Raw genomic sequence first — 20456 nt, 5'->3', positions numbered from 1 at the left:
GCCACTGCTCCAAAACCGCCATAAAAAATCCAGAATACGGTTTGCAACTGCACATGGGGACAAAGATCGTAGTTTTTGGAGAAATGTCCACTGGTCTGATGAAACAAAAATGAAACTGTTTGGCCGTAATGACCATCGTAATGTTTGGAGGAAAAAGGGGGAGGCTTGCAAGCCTAAGAACACCGTCCCAACATTGAAGCATGGGGGTGACAGCATCATGTTGTGGGGGTGCTTTGCTGCAGGAGGGATTGGTGCACTTCACAAAATAGATAGCATCATGAGGGAGGACAATTATGTGGATATATTGAAGCAACATCTCAAGACATCAGTTAAAGCTTGGTCGCAAATGGGTCTTCCAAATGGACAATGACCCCAAGCATACTTCCAAAGTTGTGGCGCAATGGCTTAAGGACAACAACGTCAAGGTATTGTAGTGGCCATCACAAAGCCCTGACCTCAATCCTATAGACAATTTGTGGCCAGAATTGAAACAGCGTGTGCGAGCGAGGAGGCCTACAAACCTGACTCAGTTACACCAGCTCTGTCAGGAGGAATGGGCCAGAATTCACCCAACTTATTGTGGGAAGCTTGTGGAAGGCTACCCGAAACGTTTGACCCAAGGTAAACTATTTAAAGGCAATGCTACAAATACTAATTGAGTGTATGTAATCTTCTGACCCAGTGGGAATGTGATGAAAGACATAAAAGCTTAAATAAATCATTCTCTCTACCATTATTCTAACATTTCACATTCTTAAAATAAAGTGGTGATCCTAACTGACCTAAAACAGGGAATTTTTACTAGGATTAAATGTCAGGAATTGTGAAAAACTGAGTTTAAATGTATTTGGTTAAGGTGTATGTAAACTTCTGACTTCTTAAGGTGTATGTAAACTTCTGACTTCAACTGTATGTCTCTTCCTTTGGTTCCTTCCCCAGGGGTCATTGTTTCTGTTTCAGTTTCCTGTCTGTGCATTGTTCATTTTTATTGTTTTGTTCATTTGTTTATTAAAATATGCACTCCCTGAACTTGCTTCCCGACTCCCAGCACACACGTTACATTGGCCATTGAGAATGGCTGACACAGACAAAATTGCCGGCCTATTGGGAACAAGCGCCGTTCATACTGGGCTATGCAAGAATACTAAATCAATTTTAGTAATGGAGAAGTACAGAGATAAAAAAAAAATGTAATGTATCGCCTAATATACACTTTCTCCAGAGTCTCTCTCCCAGTGCCAGAGCAGCCTCCTCCTGGGAGAGGTATGTTTTTCAGCCCTGCACCTACAATGCATTAGCCTCAGGCCCACAAAGCAGTAGAATGACCTCACCGCTGTCTCAAGCCGCATTACTACAGTATAAACCCAGATGTGAGGCGTCACTAACTCTACGTTAATGCAATAGAAGCAAAATAACCAAGAAGAACATTTCACAGAGAAACGGAGGCACATCACAAGTCAGTTGGGCTTCTTTAGAAAAGCCATCCAGTAGTTGTGCGACAACAACAAGCTCACGCAGCTTGAGCCAGAGAAAAGGCTCTAATCTGGGAAGAGGGAAGCAGTTTGAGCCAGAGAAAAGGCTCTAATCTGGGAAGAAGGAAGCAGTTTGAGCCAGAGAAAAGGCTCTAATCTGGGAAGAGGGAAGCAGCTTGAGCCAGAGAAAAGGCTCTAATCTGGGAAGAAGGAAGCAGTTTGAGCCAGAGAAAAGGCTCTAATCTGGGAAGAAGGAAGCAGTTTGAGCCAGAGAAAAGGCTCTAATCTGGGAAGAAGGAAGCAGCTGGAATCAATAGTTGATGAGTGGTGAACAAAGAAGAATTGTTAATAGACATGCAGGGTATTGCAGAAGAACGAGGTGAAGAAGAAGAGGGGGAACAAGACAGTAGACATAAAGAGGGCCAGCGTTTCTTTCATTCTCTCTAATCGCCTGTCCTCAGGGATTCGCCAGCTCCTTTTCATCAGCCACCCAGAAGCACATTGAGTCAGGAACATAGATGCCGTGGTAGAACGATGACCCAGAGCTGCAGGTGAACCCGTACTGCAGCTCGTCACTAGCAACCCCTCAGGGACACAAATCCACAGACACAATGAGAGAAGGATTCCTCCAGCATAAATGTGAAGGTGAAAAAACAAAGTCAGTCTTGAGCCAGAGAAAAGGCTCTAATCTGGGAAGAGGGAAGCAGCTTCAGCCAGAGAAAAGGCTCTAAACTGGGAAGAAGGAAGCAGCTGGAATCAATAGTTGATGAGTGGTGAACAAAGAAGAATTGTTAATAGACATGCAAGGTATTGCAGAAGAACGAGGTGAAGAAGAAGAGGGGGAACAAGACAGTAGACATAAAGAGGGCCAGCGTTTCTTTCATTCTCTCTAATCGCCTGTCCTCAGGGATTCGCCAGCTCCTTTTCATCAGCCACCCAGAAGCACATTGAGTCAGGAACATAGATGCCGTGGTAGAACGATGACCCAGAGCTGCAGGTGAACCCGTACTGCAGCTCGTCACTAGCAACCCCTCAGGGACACAAATCCACAGACACAATGAGAGAAGGGTTCCTCCAGCATAAATGTGAAGGTGAAAAAACAAAGTCAGTTTTGATCGGTCTCACCCCAAAATGCTTGTTGTTTGTCAGTCTTTGGCATGGTGTCTTTCAAAGCACTCATATAATTACAATACCACTAATAGATATGAGATGGTTTACAACAGAAACACGAAGAGCCTCTACCTCTTCCACGCTCAGACTAGAGATATCTTACCGAAGGCCGTGACTTTTTAACAGAACATACATTATTGCTACCTGTTGCCATGCCAACCCCCTGAATTTGTGTTTCGTACACTTCTCTCACAGTTGCGCATGAAACATCGTCATTTGACGGTGCTTGTACAGGCTCACCTTTGGCACAGCAGGCGGTTTTACTCAACACATTTATGTTTGCCTGATATTTTATCTCTCCATGTTCTCCCACCAGAGAGAAAGGCACGCTGGTCAGTCTATAAATCCTTTTTGGTGAATTCCCCTCCTATTGACTGGCGTACTGGAGGCCATCTGCAACCCCCGCAAAGCTGGAGGGCCCCAAGTAATTTAAGCCCCCCACTCACACACTCAACTATAATGTATTGAATATTTGGAAATGTCTATTCAACAAATGTTGTGATCCCACCCAATCCTTGCTCTGGTGTTTTAGGGCATTTCTATAGAAAACGTGAAGTTCGTAGGAGCATATCAAATTGGGTGTCAGATGAAAGCTAAGGGTCTATATTTTCCATCTTAAAAATGAGGAATAATGAAAGGCTTTGATTTCTGGATAAAAAGGGGTCTTAGAAAACATCTAGCAGAAAAAGTCTTAGAAGGGACAAAAAATATATCAAACACAATGATGTTGAAGTAAAGTCCCCTGACAACTAATATCAACACTTTTATATTTCGTTTTGGAGAAATTGTTTACCTTCTGTAACTTTAAGAAACACTGTGTGCCTTGTAATTCCGTTACCAAAAACCCACAAAATGATAAAAAATAAAAACATATTTTCAATTTTTTTTCGCTCATGAGGAGGATAATGACTGTTCACAGAAGTAAGAGGTGATGGTAGACTTACCAATTCGTTATAGTGATTTTACTGATATCAATTTTGTTTATGAATTAATACGTGATTAAAACTCATAATTCCATTACCTATTTGGTCATTATTCAAAAAATCTGTAACGGAATTACTGCAACTAACTTGGCTACAATGGGAAATCATGATAGTCACAAACCACAGTTGGGTCTGCTACTGTCTGCCCTTTCACTGACATACTGTTATGTTCAGCTCATAGTGTCTCCTGTTACTGTCCTCCCTTCCACTGACTGTTATGTTCAGCTCATAGTGTCTCCTGCTACTGTCTGCCCTTTCACTGGCATACTGTTATGTTCAGCTCATAGTGTCTCCTGCTACTGTCCTCTCTTCCACTGACTGTTATGTTCAGCTCATAGTGTCTCCTGCTACTGTCTGCCCTTTCACTGGCATACTGTTATGTTCAGCTCATAGTGTCTCCTGCTACTGTCTGCCCTTCCACTGGCATACTGTTATGTTCAGCTCATAGTTTCTCCTGCTACTGTCCTCTCTTCCACTGACTGTTATGTTCAGCTCATAGTGTCTCCTGTTACTGTCCTCCCTTCCACTGGCTGTTATGTTCAGCTCATAGTGTCTCCTGCTACTGTCCTCTCTTCCACTGACTGTTATGTTCAGCTCATAGTGTCTCCTGCTACTGTCTGCCCTTTCACTGGCATACTGTTATGTTCAGCTCATAGTGTCTCCTGCTACTGTCCTCTCTTCCACGGGCATACTGTTATGTTCAGCTCATAGTGTCTCCTGTTACTGTCCTCTCTTCCACTGACTGTTATGTTCAGCTCATAGTGTCTCCTGTTACTGTCCTCTCTTCCACTGACATACTGTTATGTTCAGCTCATAGTGTCTCCTGTTACTGTCTGCCCTTTCACTGGCATACTGTTATGTTCAGCTCATAGTGTCTCCTGCTACTGTCCTCCCTTCCACTGGTATACTGTTATGTTCAGCTCATAGTGTCTCCTGCTACTGTCCTCCCTTCCACTGACTGTTATGTTCAGCTCATAGTGTCTCCTGTTACTGTCCTCCCTTCCACTGACTGTTATGTTCAGCTCATAGTGTCTCCTGTTACTGTCCTCTCTTCCACTGACTGTTATGTTCAGCTCATAGTGTCTCCTGCTACTGTCCTCCCTTCCACTGACTGTTATGTTCAGCTCATAGTGTCTCCTGTTACTGTCCTCTCTTCCACTGACATACTGTTATGTTCAGCTCATAGTGTCTCCTGCTACTGTCCTCCCTTCCACTGACTGTTATGTTCAGCTCATAGTGTCTCCTGCTACTGTCCTCTCTTCCACTGACTGTTATGTTCAGCTCATAGTGTCTCCTGTTACTGTCCTCTCTTCCACTGACTGTTATGTTCATGTTCAGCTCATAGTGTCTCCTGCTACTGTCCTCTCTTCCACTGGCTGTTATGTTCAGCTCATAGTGTCTCCTGCTACTGTCCTCTCTTCCACTGGCTGTTATGTTCAGCTCATAGTGTCTCCTGCTACTGTCCTCTCTTCCACTGACTGTTATGTTCAGCTCATAGTGTCTCCTGCTACTGTCCTCTCTTCCACTGACTGTTATGTTCAGCTCATAGTGTCTCCTGTTACTGTCCTCTCTTCCACTGGCATACTGTTATGTTCAGCTCATAGTGTCTCCTGCTACTGTCCTCTCTTCCACTGGCATACTGTTATGTTCAGCTCATAGTGTCTCCTGTTACTGTCCTCTCTTCTACTGACATACTGTTATGTTCAGCTCATAGTGTCTCCTGTTACTGTCCTCTCTTCCACTGACTGTTATGTTCAGCTCATAGTGTCTCCTGTTACTGTCCTCTCTTCCACTGACTGTTATGTTCAGCTCATAGTGTCTCCTGTTACTGTCCTCTCTTCCACTGGCATACTGTTATGTTCAGCTCATAGTGTCTCATGTTACTGTCCTCCCTTCCACTGACTGTTATGTTCAGCTCATAGTGTCTCCTGCTACTGTCCTCCCTTCCACTGACTGTTATGTTCAGCTCATAGTGTCTCCTGCTACTGTCCTCTCTTCCACTGACTGTTATGTTCAGCTCATAGTGTCTCCTGTTACTGTCCTCTCTTCCACTGGCATACTGTTATGTTCAGCTCATAGTGTCTCCTGTTACTGTCTGCCCTTTCACTGACTGTTATGTTCAGCTCATAGTGTCTCCTGTTACTGTCCTCCCTTCCACTGACTGTTATGTTCAGCTCATAGTGTCTCCTGCTACTGTCCTCCCTTCCACTGACTGTTATGTTCAGCTCATAGTGTCTCCTGCTACTGTCCTCTCTTCCACTGACTGTTATGTTCAGCTCATAGTGTCTCCTGTTACTGTCCTCTCTTCCACTGGCATACTGTTATGTTCAGCTCATAGTGTCTCCTGTTACTGTCCTCCCTTCCACTGGCTGTTATGTTCAGCTCATAGTGTCTCCTGCTACTGTCCTCTCTTCCACTGACTGTTATGTTCAGCTCATAGTGTCTCCTGCTACTGTCCTCTCTTCCACTGACTGTTATGTTCAGCTCATAGTGTCTCCTGTTACTGTCCTCTCTTCCACTGGCATACTGTTATGTTCAGCTCATAGTGTCTCCTGTTACTGTCTGCCCTTTCACTGACTGTTATGTTCAGCTCATAGTGTCTCCTGTTACTGTCCTCTCTTCCACTGACTGTTATGTTCAGCTCATAGTTTCTCCTGCTACTGTCCTCTCTTCCACTGACTGTTATGTTCAGCTCATAGTGTCTCCTGCTACTGTCCTCTCTTCCACTGGCTGTTATGTTCAGCTCATAGTGTCTCATGTTACTGTCCTCCCTTTCACTGACATACTGTTATGTTCAGCTCATAGTGTCTCCTGTTACTGTCCTCTCTTCCACTGACTGTTATGTTCAGCTCATAGTGTCTCCTGCTACTGTCCTCCCTTCCACTGACATACTGTTATGTTCAGCTCATAGTGTCTCCTGTTACTGTCCTCTCTTCCACTGACTGTTATGTTCAGCTCATAGTGTCTCCTGCTACTGTCCTCCCTTCCACTGACATACTGTTATGTTCAGCTCATAGTGTCTCCTGTTACTGTCCTCTCTTCCACTGACTGTTATGTTCAGCTCATAGTGTCTCCTGTTACTGTCCTCTCTTCTACTGACTGTTATGTTCAGCTCATAGTGTCTCCTGCTACTGTCCTCTCTTCCACTGACTGTTATGTTCAGCTCATAGTGTCTCCTGCTACTGTCCTCTCTTCTACTGACTGTTATGTTCAGCTCATAGTGTCTCCTGCTACTGTCCTCTCTTCCACTGACAAACTGTTATGTTCAGCTCATAGTGTCTCCTGCTACTGTCCTCCCTTCCACTGACTGTTATGTTCAGCTCATAGTGTCTCCTGCTACTGTCCTCTCTTCCACTGACTGTTATGTTCAGCTCATAGTGTCTCCTGTTACTGTCCTCTCTTCCACTGACTGTTACGTTCAGCTCATAGTGTCTCCTGTTACTGTCCTCTCTTCCACTGACTGTTACGTTCAGCTCATAGTGTCTCCTGCTACTGTCCTCTCTTCCACTGACTGTTATGTTCAGCTCATAGTGTCTCCTGTTACTGTCCTCCCTTCCACTGGCTGTTATGTTCAGCTCATAGTGTCTCCTGTTACTGTCCTCCCTTCCACTGACTGTTATGTTCAGCTCATAGTGTCTCCTGCTACTGTCCTCCCTTCCACTGACTGTTATGTTCAGCTCATAATGTCTCCTGCTACTGTCCTCCCTTCCACTGACATACTGTTATGTTCAGCTCATAGTGTCTCCTGTTACTGTCCTCCCTTCCACTGGCTGTTATGTTCAGCTCATAGTGTCTCCTGCTACTGTCCTCTCTTCCACTGGCTGTTATGTTCAGCTCATAGTGTCTCCTGCTACTGTCCTCTCTTCCACTGACTGTTATGTTCAGCTCATAGTGTCTCCTGCTACTGTCCTCTCTTCCACTGACTGTTATGTTCAGCTCATAGTGTCTCCTGCTACTGTCCTCTCTTCCACTGACTGTTATGTTCAGCTCATAGTGTCTCCTGCTACTGTCCTCCCTTCCACTGACTGTTATGTTCAGCTCATAGTGTCTCCTGTTACTGTCCTCTCTTCCACTGACTGTTATGTTCAGCTCATAGTGTCTCCTGCTACTGTCCTCTCTTCCACTGACTGTTATGTTCAGCTCATAGTGTCTCCTGTTACTGTCCTCTCTTCCACTGACTGTTATGTTCAGCTCATAGTGTCTCCTGTTACTGTCCTCTCTTCCACTGGCATACTGTTATGTTCAGCTCATAGTGTCTCCTGTTACTGTCCTCTCTTCTACTGACATACTGTTATGTTCAGCTCATAGTGTCTCCTGTTACTGTCCTCTCTTCCACTGACTGTTATGTTCAGCTCATAGTGTCTCCTGCTACTGTCCTCTCTTCCACTGACATACTGTTATGTTCAGCTCATAGTGTCTCCTGCTACTGTCCTCTCTTCCACTGACATACTGTTATGTTCAGCTCATAGTGTCTCCTGTTACTGTCCTCTCTTCCACTGACTGTTATGTTCAGCTTATAGTGTCTCCTGTTACTGTCCTCTCTTCCACTGACTGTTATGTTCAGCTCATAGTGTCTCCTGTTACTGTCCTCTCTTCCACTGACTGTTATGTTCAGCTCATAGTGTCTCCTGTTACTGTCCTCCCTTCCACTGGCTGTTATGTTCATGTTCAGCTCATAGCTGTTTTTTTTCTCTCTTTCTGTTGTCTGAAGGTCAAACCAAGTGTTATAATAGTCTGAGTCTGGAAAACCCATCCCCCTCTCTCTCTACTCTCTCCCTCCAGTATTACCTCTCCCAGCTCTTTCTGACACCTACCCATGATCCCCCTCTCTTTCCATTTACTTTAACCAGCATTCTCACCCCCTGCGCACCGGCCAACACGGGATGTCCATGGACGTTGAGAAGTAGTTGAACTTTGCTCAGTCCACCCTGGCCTTGATGTTAAGGCCCACTGAAGGGCCGGACTGGACCAAATCGCCACCTGACATAGATGTATGATTCACATTTGGATAGCACAGTACAATACAATACTGTACCATAGAGTGCAGTACAGAAAGGTAGAGGTTAGTACAATAGAGTAGAGTATACTCTACTTTACTCTTCTCTACTGTGCTCTGATGTGCTGTACTGTGATGTCCAAACTTGTGAAACATGAAGAGAATGACATTCATATCCATAGTTATGCATTTTTTGTGTAGTACAGATCTGGGACCCATGATGTAACTCAAACTCAAGGTGCCATGTCATAGCTGACACCCCAGTTTTTACGTTATTGCATAAAAACCTGAGGGAGATTTTACCGCTATTACGTTACCAAAGTTTGCATTCTGCACAGTTAAATTCATTTTTGTCAATTTTTCAGTGGAAATTGTTAAACGTATGCCTTGATTTGTATGTTTTGTTCGACTTTTAAGGCAGTGGTTTTTGTTTGGCATACATTTTAACACGAAGACGCTGAGTCAAAGCGTAATTCTGTTTCTGTGGAATTGCCATTTAATATTCGGAGTGGTGCAATTCTATTTATTCAGAACAGGATCTTGTAACTAATTCAGTCGTGATGGCTGCAATCAAATGCAACGGGAGAGTTTGTTCTCTAATTGGTTGATTTATCGCAGGCGTAACCGGAAAGAGGCCAAACTCTAAATCACCACAAATGTAATTGAAGTTTTATAAAAACAAACAGTGGCTCTGATGAAAAAAAAAAAAAAAAACAGAATTCAATCTGTAGCTGTACTTTTTTTTTAAAAATGTAAGATTTTTTTTTTGAATTTTTACCCCTTTTTTCTCCCCAATTTCATGGTATCCAATTGTTGTAGTAGCTACTATCTTGTCTCATCGCTACAACTCCCGTATGGGCTCGGGAGAGACGAAGGTCGAATGTCATGCGTCCTCCGATACACAACCCAACCAGCCGCACTGCTTCTTAACACAGGGCGCATCCAACCCGGAAGCCAGCCGCACCAATGTGTCAGAGGCTACACCGTGCACCTGATAACCTTGGTTAGCGCGCACTGCACCCAGCCCGCCACAGGAGTCGCTGGTGCGCGATGAGACAAGGACACCCCTACTGACCAAGCCCTCCCTAACCCAGACGACGCTAGGCCAATTGTGCGTCGCCCCACAGACCTCCCGGTCGCGGCCGGTTACGACAGAGCCTGGGCGCGAACCCAGGGACTCTGATGGCACAGAGCCCCTTAACCACTGCGCCACCCGGGAGGCCTAGCTGTACTTTTTCACACAGTCTAGCCTAGGCTACTATCTGCGTTAGAATTCACCTCGACGTTTATTATCTGCTCACTGCGAGCGTGCTGTTGCAGTGTACTCAGGGGAGTAAGTCAAGTTGCATGCGTGTGGAGTGGTTCATTACCTATATATATTTATATTTACCTGTTTATTTACCTATTTACAGTGTGCGTGTGTCTTTGCTCACGTGCTTGTTAAGAGTTTTTGCTCCAGTGAATAACAGCGCCATTCAATACCTGAAGGCCGTAGTGTTAATACACTTTGTGCTTAATACACTTAATATGCTTAATACTGCACAAATTCAGTTTTCCTGCTCGCTCATCCGTCTCCATCAGGCTGTCCTGCACCTCTACCGGTCTTCTGGGAGGGCCCGTCAGTCTGTGTGTGGACTGTGTCGACAGGAGGAGTTGTCACCCGGGACCTCTGCTCTCCTTTGTGTGTACCCGAGTTCTGCTGGGCCTAGGATCACAATGGATCCAGGTCTATTCTTATCTCTACGCTGTGTGGCTTGGCCCATCTGCTGGAGCCAGCCCTGCAGTCTTAACATGGGCTGATAGGCCTCTCTGATAGCTGTCCACCACTATCAGCTTGGCTCTGAAGTGTTTGGCTGGCATGCAGAGGGAGAGGAGCTCAGAGCTCAGCCACCCATGGGAATAGTCCAGTGAGCGACAAGGCTGCATTAGACACATTTACACTGATATGAGTCACCACACCGACAGGCTTTTTGGGTCACTGGAATCTAATCAAGAAAACAGAGAGATAGGGAGAGAGAGAGAGAGCAGTGAGGGGTGGAGGGGTGGGGGGGAAATCATGTGATAAATACTGTGCCAATCAATACAGAAGATTTCTTATTAAATGTAGTTAAGGTGAACTCTTGTGAGGGCTTAAGCAACGGGTCTGGGTTGGAGGGCGAGATAGAAAGGACGATAGTGAATTACATTTACGCGATAAGGCTGAGAACACGTGAGTTTAAACGGTAGCTAGTGGTAAAGGTTGGAGGAAAATTAGGGGTGGTGTGTGTGTGTGTTTGTGCATCGTGGCCATAATGTGAATGGCTTAACTGCTTAATTGTTTGTTCCCAGCAGTGTCTCTGTCCCTGTCTGCCTTAGTGGCTTTCTTCATTATTAATGAACCCTAATTACCAGCATCCTGGACATCTGTGCAGCCCACCCTGCTCTCCTCTTTCTATCACTCTCACTTTCTCCTCCAGTCAAAGGAAGGAGAAAAAAAACAGGATGGCAAGCTGTTTTCTCTCCATCGCTCCACGCTGCTATTCGTCACCCCTTATCTGTTTCTCTGCCCTTCCTCACCTCTGTCCCTTCCTCACCTCTGTCCCTTCCTCACCTCTGTCCCTTCCCCCTTCTCTGTTCCCATATTTTTCTCCTTCGAAAAAGAGCTATCTGGTTCTTACCCAACATGCTTTTCTCTGTCTGTCCCCGTCTGCAGGAAGCTGTTGGAGGTGAAGGTCATTGATGATGAGGAGTATGAGAAGAACAAGACCTTCATCATCCAGCTGGGGGAGCCTGTGCTGCTGGAGATTGGACGGAAACACGGTCAGTGCAGAGCAAAAAAGGAGCAGCCCTGTGTTATCTCTGTCAGTTGCAAATGGTCTGTTTCACACGATCAGTCATTGGAAAAACACACCGGCTGTATATAAAGGATAGAATGGTTGTTGTGGAAGTGCTGTAGGTTTTATTTGACCTCGGCAGTTCCGTGTTGTAAGTGATACGGTTGTGGCACATAGAATCACAACACATGACATCCTTAACCAGTAATTTTTTTTATTCCAAATATAGTTATGTTGCTTTCTTACTTTCAAACATTATATTTTTAACGTTTTCTATACAGATGAAAGCCTCAGTAACACACAAAAATATATATTTACACACACACACTCATTTAATGTTCTCAGTGCCTTTGTCCTGCAACGTGATACCCACGAGAAAAAATGTTTTACCCCCCCCCCCCCCCCCCCCTCACGGAACTCTGTGTATCGATGCATCGGTATACTATTTATTCTCAGAGCATTCATTTGATAAGTCAATTACATAGCATTTTTGTATACCGGTACATATTATATATCAATAGGTTGATATTGAATTGTTCCTTTGCTTTCACAGGCGACTCCAATGACAACAAGCCAGCAGGAACTGATGAGGAAGAGGTGTCCAAGATGGGCTGTCCCAGCCTAGGAGAACACACCAAGCTGGAGGTGGTGATCGAGGAGTCCTACGAGTTCAAGGTAACCCACAAAAACAAACACCCACATACGTATGCGTCCTTTCTACTCTGTTCCCCTCTGTCCTCATCTGCCCCCCCCCCCCACCCCCCCCCCCCCCCCCCCGTCGTCCCCCCCCCGTCCCGTCCCATCCCGTCTCAGCAGCATACTATTTATTAAAAGCATGTCTTCTGCCAGTTAGAGATCACTGTCTCATTACTCCTGTCGAGCCCCCACTCCCACCTCCCAAGGGGAGACAGTGGGGACAGAAAGGCCAGTCAGGTCATCTGCACTGAAACCAACAGATGCGTCCTTGCCCTCTGTTAAAGATTACTAAACAAACAAATGTAGTAAACAAACAGGGCAAGATGACATTGCACACAGCATTAACATTAGACCAACCCTGACCTCATCCACCCCATACAACACTTCTCTATCCATTCTATGAATTGATAACTCTATTTTACGATAGCTGAAATCTGATTGTCGTTATTTTCTTGCTTTTTTGTTTGTTTGTGCATGTATTCTTGTGTGTTTGTTGGTGTGTGTGTGTGTTTGTTGGTGTGTGTGTGTGTGTTTGTGTGTTTGTTCATGTGTGTGTGTGTTTGTTGGTGTGTGTGTGTGTTTGTTGGTGTGTGTGTGTGTGTGTGTGTGTGTTTGTGTGTTTGTTCATGTGTGTGTGTGTGTTTGTTCATGTGTGTGTGTGTCTGTTTGTGTGTGTGTGTAGAACACAGTGGATAAGCTGATCAAGAAGACTAACCTTGCTCTGGTGGTGGGCAGCAGTAGCTGGAGAGAGCAGTTTGTCAATGCTGTCACTGTCAGTGCAGGTGAGTGCCTCTCTCCTTCACTCCTACCATCTCTGGGGCTGACTCATTAAAGCTGCATGCTCTTGCATTAATGGAGAGTCAGAGGTGTGTTGTTCAGGGCAGAGAAGTCACATTCTACTTTAGGAGCAGTAATGAAGTCACAGACATGCAAGTTGCTGTTCGAGAATTTATAGATACAAGTTGAAGCAACAAAAGGATCATGGATTTTGAAACGGTGTAAACACCTATCTCTTTCTCTCTCCCAGGTGATGATGATGAGGAGGAGAGTGGGGAGGAGCGCCTGCCGTCCTGTTTCGACTACATCATGCACTTCCTCACAGTGTTCTGGAAGGTTCTGTTCGCCTTTGTCCCGCCCACAGAGTACTGGAACGGCTGGGCCTGCTTCTTTGTGTCCATCTCCCTGATTGGTGTTCTGACGGCTGTGACTGGGGACCTGGCCTCTCATTTTGGCTGCACAGTGGGGCTCAAGGACTCTGTCACTGCCGTAGTATTTGTGGCCCTGGGTACTTCCGTTCCAGGTGGGCGCCTGTCTATCTCTGTGTAGTCTCTCTCTGTCAGACTTTCTCTGGGCTGTATCTGTCTCCGTTGTCCCAATTTTAAACCGTGCCAGAATCACTAACTGTTTTCTAACCAGCTATTTCTGCTTCCTGCATGTTCTCTCAGACACCTTTGCCAGTAAAGTGGCGGCCATCCAAGACCAGTACGCTGACGCCTCCATCGGCAATGTAACAGGCAGTAATGCAGTGAATGTGTTCCTGGGCATCGGTGTGGCGTGGACCATCGCGGCCGTCTACTGGAAGACCAAGGGCAAGAAGTTCCTTGTGCAGCCAGGCTCGCTGGCCTTCTCCGTCACCCTGTTCACAATCATGGCGTTCGTGTGCGTCCTGGTGCTGATGTACCGCCGCCGGGCCGGGGTGGCAGGGGGCGAACTGGGGGGCCCGCGGACCGCGAAACTCCTCACCTCCCTCTTCTTCTTCTCCCTCTGGCTCCTCTACATCATGCTGGCCTCCCTGGAGGCCTACTGCCACGTGCCAGGCTTCTGAGAGACAGAGAGAGAGACAGAGAGAGAGAGACAGAGAGAGATTGAAGGAGAAAGCTTGTCTCCTATTGTTTACATGTCTATCCCGCTCATTTCTGTGTACTTTTCTGAGTGTTATGAAGTATTTCTATTGTTATTATTATTGCTACAGTGGTTACTTGACTCTGAAGACTTCTATCCCATTTAGAATGACGTGGATGGCAGCCTTAGTCATTCTGTTGGAAGCATACTGGGACCAGCTAATGACTTGATGTATATCTTGGGAGGACTCATGCCTTGAGGCGTAGCTTTGTCTAACCAGGCTGTCTGCACAAACGAGGGGGAAAAAATGACCCTTGACTCTTCTGAGTATGCTCCCGTTTTGTTTATAGCCTATCCTGAACCCTTAGCTATTTCAGCCCCACTGCCTCTCTCCTGCATCTCTGCATTCAGATAGAGTACGGCCCTAGTAAATCAGTCTGAATGTCTTGGAGATGACGCACACTGACTCAGAGATCAGAGCCGGATCAGATCTTCCCTCTCCCCGTGTCTTAACGTTGGTTCCTGGTTGGCCAACTCTCGAACCCCTGATGCCCACCAAGCACAATCATTCCCATGAAGATTCTCAGCCTCTGCCCTGAACATTGACTACTTCCCCCACCCCCATCCTAACCCTCTCTCTTATTTTTCAACAACGTCATGTGGTTGTCTTGTGGATTTTTTGGGGGGAAATGATGCCAAGATAGTAAAGATGTTTGAAAAATCGAAGTGTTTGTAGATAAAACATTGCCATATATTATCTTGGAACACGGTCTGAAAAGCGAACTTGTGATGGGGGTTGTGAAGTGGAAGAACAACAGTTTGTATGGTACTGCATTAGAATTAGTAGCCACTGAGAGCAAAAAATAATGTCAGATGCCATTCAGGAAATGGAGATCAGTTGAACCAAGCTGTTGCTGTTTGTTAATAAGATTAATGTTCATATTTATTATCTCAAACTATTTATTGTATATCATGTAAAAGATAATACTCCTGCTAGTTGTGTACATCTGGGAGAGTGAGATTGTGAGTGTGTTTTTTTGCATGTATTGAGTGAAGAATTGAATGATAGAAACATTTGGAAGTATTGTATGTAACATTTTAATATGGCTATCATCATGAGTGAAAGTCTAGATGTGATTCCAAGCTAAGCACAGTAAAATATGAGTATCACTGCCTGGTTCCCTGACCAAGACTCTGTCTGGGGACAACCTCTTAGTCTTGTGAGGACTTCTTCCAATAGCCTTTTTTTTTTACAGGACACTAATCAATGTGAGACAAGACCTGCCAGAGTTTTCCTGCTTCTTGAAAAGTGTGCTTTGAAGTATACATTTGGGACCATGTTGAAGCTCATTTTTTTCCTAAGGTTTTGTATGAGTGTGCGAGCGTGTTGATGTGGATAATTCAAGGTATTTGTACTTCTTGTCTTCAGAGTTTGATGGAAGGCATGCCTTTATACCATCAAAAAATGTTTACTCAAGGGGGTATGGATTTCAATGATGAAATGTCTACACTTCTGAGTTATGTTCCCAGGAATCCTCTCCCCAAAATGTTTTCTTAGTCTCCGTCCCGTTCAGGCTTTGAACATATTTCTGCTCCATGTCAAAGCCCTGCATAGGAGTAGAAACAGCGTTTCTAAAGCCTAAAGCGTTTGTTTATTTCCTGAACATAGCACACACATTCCAATATACAGGTTTGAAAATGGTAACAAAATAACTATGACAATACTGTACTGTTATGAAAAAAAAAGACCAAACAAACAAATGATTGCCAAACCTTCCTATAATTTGCATAAGGACCGTGTGTAGACCTCATGTTTGAAATCTAGGATCCTCCGATCCATTCTTTTCATTTCTAGATGTGTTCCTAGTTACATGATCATTGCTGCTTTTATTTGGATTAATATGCACGCTAAATGTATGATCAATGGAAATAAAAGTTGTTTATTTATCATTTATCAAAATTGAGTTTGGTTTATTCCTTAATCGGGACTCGGATCCCTTTTCAATCATAACTGGTGGTTGAGCTTACAGGACACGTCAAAAATGCAGTCCCCTGCAGAGAGAAACGTGTGTTTGAATCAGGAAGGTAAACATTGTTTTGTTGAATTTGAACTGCATTTGGCAGTGTAAAAAAATGTGCTTGACTGGGTACCACTGTATGACTGATTGAGTAGGTTCAACAACCCAGTTACTGTACAATCTTAGAAAAACACATGGACACATGGAACCCAAACGGGTTCTACCTGCAACCAAACAGGGTTCTTCAAAGGGTTCAAAGAGTATGCCACACCTGACCCATCTCTGCGCATGAATCAGCTCTGAAATCTTCCACTGTTCACTTTTTATTCACCATAAGAGAGTCCATAAATAACTTTTCTTACACGACATAATCATTAAGCGTAGTCTCTGCGCCCTCATTTCCTCACCCTCCTCCATCTGCTCTGATCAACCTGGAACATATGCTTCAGGAGGTTTTCATGTCGCTTGTTGTGGTTAGGCATCCCATTGGATTACACACCACAAGCAGGGAATTAAACCTTGTACTCTAACCATCTCAGTGGAGTCCCCGTTTCCCCACAGACAAGACGTTTTCCAGGTCTGTAACAAGGAGGGATGTCTTTGACGTTAACCACTTTTCTTTAATGTAGATCCCTGTGCTGCGACATCAGCTTCAAGTAGAGTGAGCATTCTACAGGAATCCTACAGAAATCTTACAGGAATCCTGCAGGAAAAAAATCTACAAGAATTCCTGCAGTTGATTAGTTACATGTAGTTAGCTAACCTTAGCTGGTCTTTGGATTTCATTCACTGAACAGTATTAGAACACATTTTAAAACAGTCTCAGAGTTTTCAAGCACAAATCGGAGTCAGCTCTGAAGTCATAGTCTGACTCAAGTCACAAATCTGAGTCAGCTCTGAAGTCATAGTCTGAGTCAAGTCACAAATCGGAGTCAGCTCTGAAGTCATAGTCCGACTCAAGTCACAAATCTGAGTCAGCTCTGAAGTCATAGTCCGACTCAAGTCACAAATCTGTATTTTTGCGCCTTAGGTGTAACTCAAGTCTGAGACGCAAGTCCCCAACTCTGGCAGCGTGTAACTGAAATCAACTGTGGGGATAGTAAATCTGCCTCGACTGAATGCCTGTGTCTCTCAAATAAGATCCTGGAAGCCACGACCAAAGTCAAGGTTATGCTAATTAAGCCACAGAACGCCTCAATTTGGGCAACTGTGACTCTGTTGGAGTGAAACCATGGCACCTGTGTACCCTGCAGCACCTGGCACGATTCCCTCTTCCCTCCAATCCCCTCTTTATCAGTTGGTCTTTTCCCTATTACCCATTCGATGCTGGTTACTATGGTGTCTCATCAGTGGAATGCTATTTAATGATCTCGCTCTTATCTATGAGAGTAGCAATGCATTTCAGTCATTTAGATGCTGGGCCCGCTGCAGCCGGATGTCAAATGTCACAGCTCAATTGTTATTCCAGACAGTTTTCAGTATCAAGAGTTGGTTTGACACCAAGCACAGCACAGGAGGGTAAAAATCACAATTAAATTTCAAGAGAATGTATAGTCGATAGGAACAATCAATCGACTACTAGCTAGCACAGCAATGCATATATTATTAATTACGGTCTATTGGATACGACACATAAATCACAGAAAAACACAACGTCACAGTGCATCCTTCATATTCATGTTGCTGATATTGTCCTTAATCAGATTTGTTTTGGGACATCACCAGGAATACTGTAGGACAAGGATATTTGTCATACAGAGACATGAGTAGCCTATTGGTTCCCTCAGGTATGGGGCACCCCTGGGAGGGAGGTTTCCTGCTCTGGAGCTTCAAAAGGATTTCTCTGGTCACTAGGCAACAACAAAAGTTTATGTGCTTATATTTCAAAGTGTGTATAATACATTTATTCATATACTTGTAGAAAATACAGGCAATATAAAGTGCGCACCTCTGCATGTATTTTTAGTACTTCTTGTTGCTAGGCGACCTCTCAAAGAGTCATTGTCTTTCTGTCATTGCGTTGTCTGATGTCAGTGCAGTGAGGTGGGCGTGTTGGTTGTAATTTCCATTTAAGGTCATTCTCCTCGTCTCTCTCTCACTCTGACTCACAGCATATAGAGTAAATTAGCTATTGTGAAGCAGTTCTTATTCAAACCAAAATAGCTATCTCTTCATTTTTGATTAGGAATGTCATATTGTTGGAATGCAGAGAGAGGGACCCCAGGAATAGACTCGGAGAGCCTGAACGCAGAGAGAGAGCGAGAGAGCGAGAGGGTGAGAGAGAGAGAGCTCAGAAATAGACTCGGGGAGCCTGAATGCAGAGAGAGAACTAGAGAGAGCGAGAGCGTGAGAGAGAGAGCTCAGGAATAGACTCGGAGAGCCTGAACGCAGAGAGAGAGCTCCGGAATAGACTCGGAGAGTCTGAACACAGAGAGAGAGTGAGAGAGAGTGTGAGATAGAGCTCAGGAATAGACTCTGAGAGCCTGAACGCAGAGAGAGAAAGAAAGAGAGCGAGAGAGAGCGAGAGCGAAAGCATGAGAGAGAGAGCTCAGGAATAGACTCGGAGAGCCTGAACGCAGAGAGAGAGCGAGAGAGAGCGAGAGAGTGAGAGAGAGCGAGGGAACGAGAGCGTGAGAGAGAGAGAGCTCATGAATAGACTCGGAGAGCCTGAACACAGAGAGCGAGGGAGAGAGCGCGTGAGAGAACGAGAGCTCAGGAATAGACTGGGAGAGCCTGAACCCAGAAAGAGAAAGAGGGAACTCAAGAATGGACTTGGAGAGCCTGAACCCAGAGAGAGAGCAAGAACTCAGGAATAGAGTAGGAGAGACTGAACCCAGGGGCGGATGCCCTAGGATAGAGTCGTGATAGAGCCCCCATGAGGAACGTTTAGCAGCACAACAACTGTATGATATAATGGCATATTTATTTTTATGATGAAGTGCAACTTCCTATGTAAAGAGTCTTTTGAGAGATGCACTGTTTGTGTCGTGCTCTGTATTATATTAGTATGGTGCTATGCCCTGAACTCTCTCAGTTGATATTGCTATATTTGGCTGTCCGGTTTGTCTTTTCAGCAATGCTGCGATAATCTGGCCTTGGTTTTATGAAATACTATTTGACAGAAATACATATTCAACACCAAGTGGTCGACTCAACTGAAACGTTCAGTAATTGTCATGTAGTTTGTGGAAGTTCAACCAGGAAGGGTTGTCTGAATGCTCGTTTAACATCATCCAGTAAACATAACAGAATTCACTTTGTTTCCTTTTCTACGGGCTTAGTGGGAAGGCATACAAATGGTCATCTTGTTTATTCTCCTCCTTCCTGTTAGCCATGTGCGGAACGCCATTCGCCCATTTACTATAGCCTATAAGCACGGCACAATTATGCACATTCCGCACGCTTGCTGTTTAACATATGGGATCACTCTTGCAATTATCACCTTCCTCTCGCTCAACCAATGGGCATAATTCTTGGGATGTATTTATATGTCAATTTACCCTCGTTCTTTCACTTACTGTTTTTCAGCAAATGTTTTTGACAACCGTCCTCCTCCCCACCACTCCCAGCTATAATAACCTTAAGGTTCGTCATTGGAACTCCTTTCCCGCTGCGGGGGTGTTTTGATACCAGCAGCCCCCCATAGTGCTGTATTCTGTATTCTGATCTATGGGGGCCTATTAACTAGCGTCTGGATTCAATCAGTATGGCGGAAGAGCCGCGCAAAGATTTCAAGGTAACCCGATTGAGAAGACATATGCAGCGTTCAACGTGTCCGCGAACGCAGGAATGTTGCCTTTACATTTCTAATGAGCTATAAATCAAATCACATTTGATTGGTCACTGATGTTATTGTTATTGCGGGTGTAGCGAAATGCTTGTGTTCCCAGCTCCGACAGTGCAGTAGTATCTAACAATTCACAACAATACACACACATCTAAAAGTAAAATAATGTAATTAAGAAATATATAAATATTAGGACGAGCAATATCGGAGTGGCATTGACTAAAATAAAATAGAATATACATATGAAATTAGTAAAGCAGTATGTAAACATTATTAAAGTGACTTGTATTTATATTACTATACCATCCCTTTAGATTTGTGTGTATTAGGTAGTTGTTGTGGAATTGTTAGATTACTTGTTAGATATTACTGCACTGTCGGAACTAGAAGCACAAGCATTTTGCTATACTCGCATTAACATCTGTTAACCATGTGTATGTGACCAAAACATTTTGATTTGATTTGATTTAGTGTTCCATTATTAAAGTGACCAGTAATTCCACGTCTATGTATATTGGGGCAGCAGCCTCTAAGGTGCAGAGTTGAGTAACCGGGTGGTAGTCGGCTATTGTTGGCTATTTAACCAATCAAATCAAATCAAATCACATGTATTTATATAGCCCTTCGTACATCAGCTGATATCTCAAAGTGCTGTACAGAAACCCAGCCTAAAACCCCA

The 20456-nt window shown here is 44.5% G+C and overlaps 1 protein-coding gene across 3 annotated transcripts in view; it reads left to right on the top strand.

Moving 5' to 3' along the window:
• Positions 1–15932, top strand: part of LOC110533974 (sodium/calcium exchanger 1) — a 53212-nt gene extending 37280 nt beyond the window's left edge. For all 3 annotated transcript variants that reach the window (XM_036990386.2, XM_036990385.2, XM_036990384.2), the window contains 5 exons: positions 11314–11420; positions 11988–12109; positions 12813–12912; positions 13158–13430; positions 13576–15932. In XM_036990386.2, the coding sequence (XP_036846281.1) occupies positions 11314–11420; positions 11988–12109; positions 12813–12912; positions 13158–13430; positions 13576–13955 (982 nt within the window). In that variant the 3' untranslated portion in view covers positions 13956–15932. The remainder of the gene's footprint in view (positions 1–11313; positions 11421–11987; positions 12110–12812; positions 12913–13157; positions 13431–13575) is intronic.
• Positions 15933–20456: the final 4524 nt, after the last annotated feature.

The sequence above is a fragment of the Oncorhynchus mykiss genome, chromosome 10, assembly GCF_057628025.1.
Source record: "Oncorhynchus mykiss isolate SJ-2025 chromosome 10, ASM5762802v1, whole genome shotgun sequence".
Classification (NCBI taxonomy): domain Eukaryota; kingdom Metazoa; phylum Chordata; class Actinopteri; order Salmoniformes; family Salmonidae; genus Oncorhynchus; species Oncorhynchus mykiss.
This window is presented reverse-complemented; position numbering and strand designations above follow the sequence as displayed.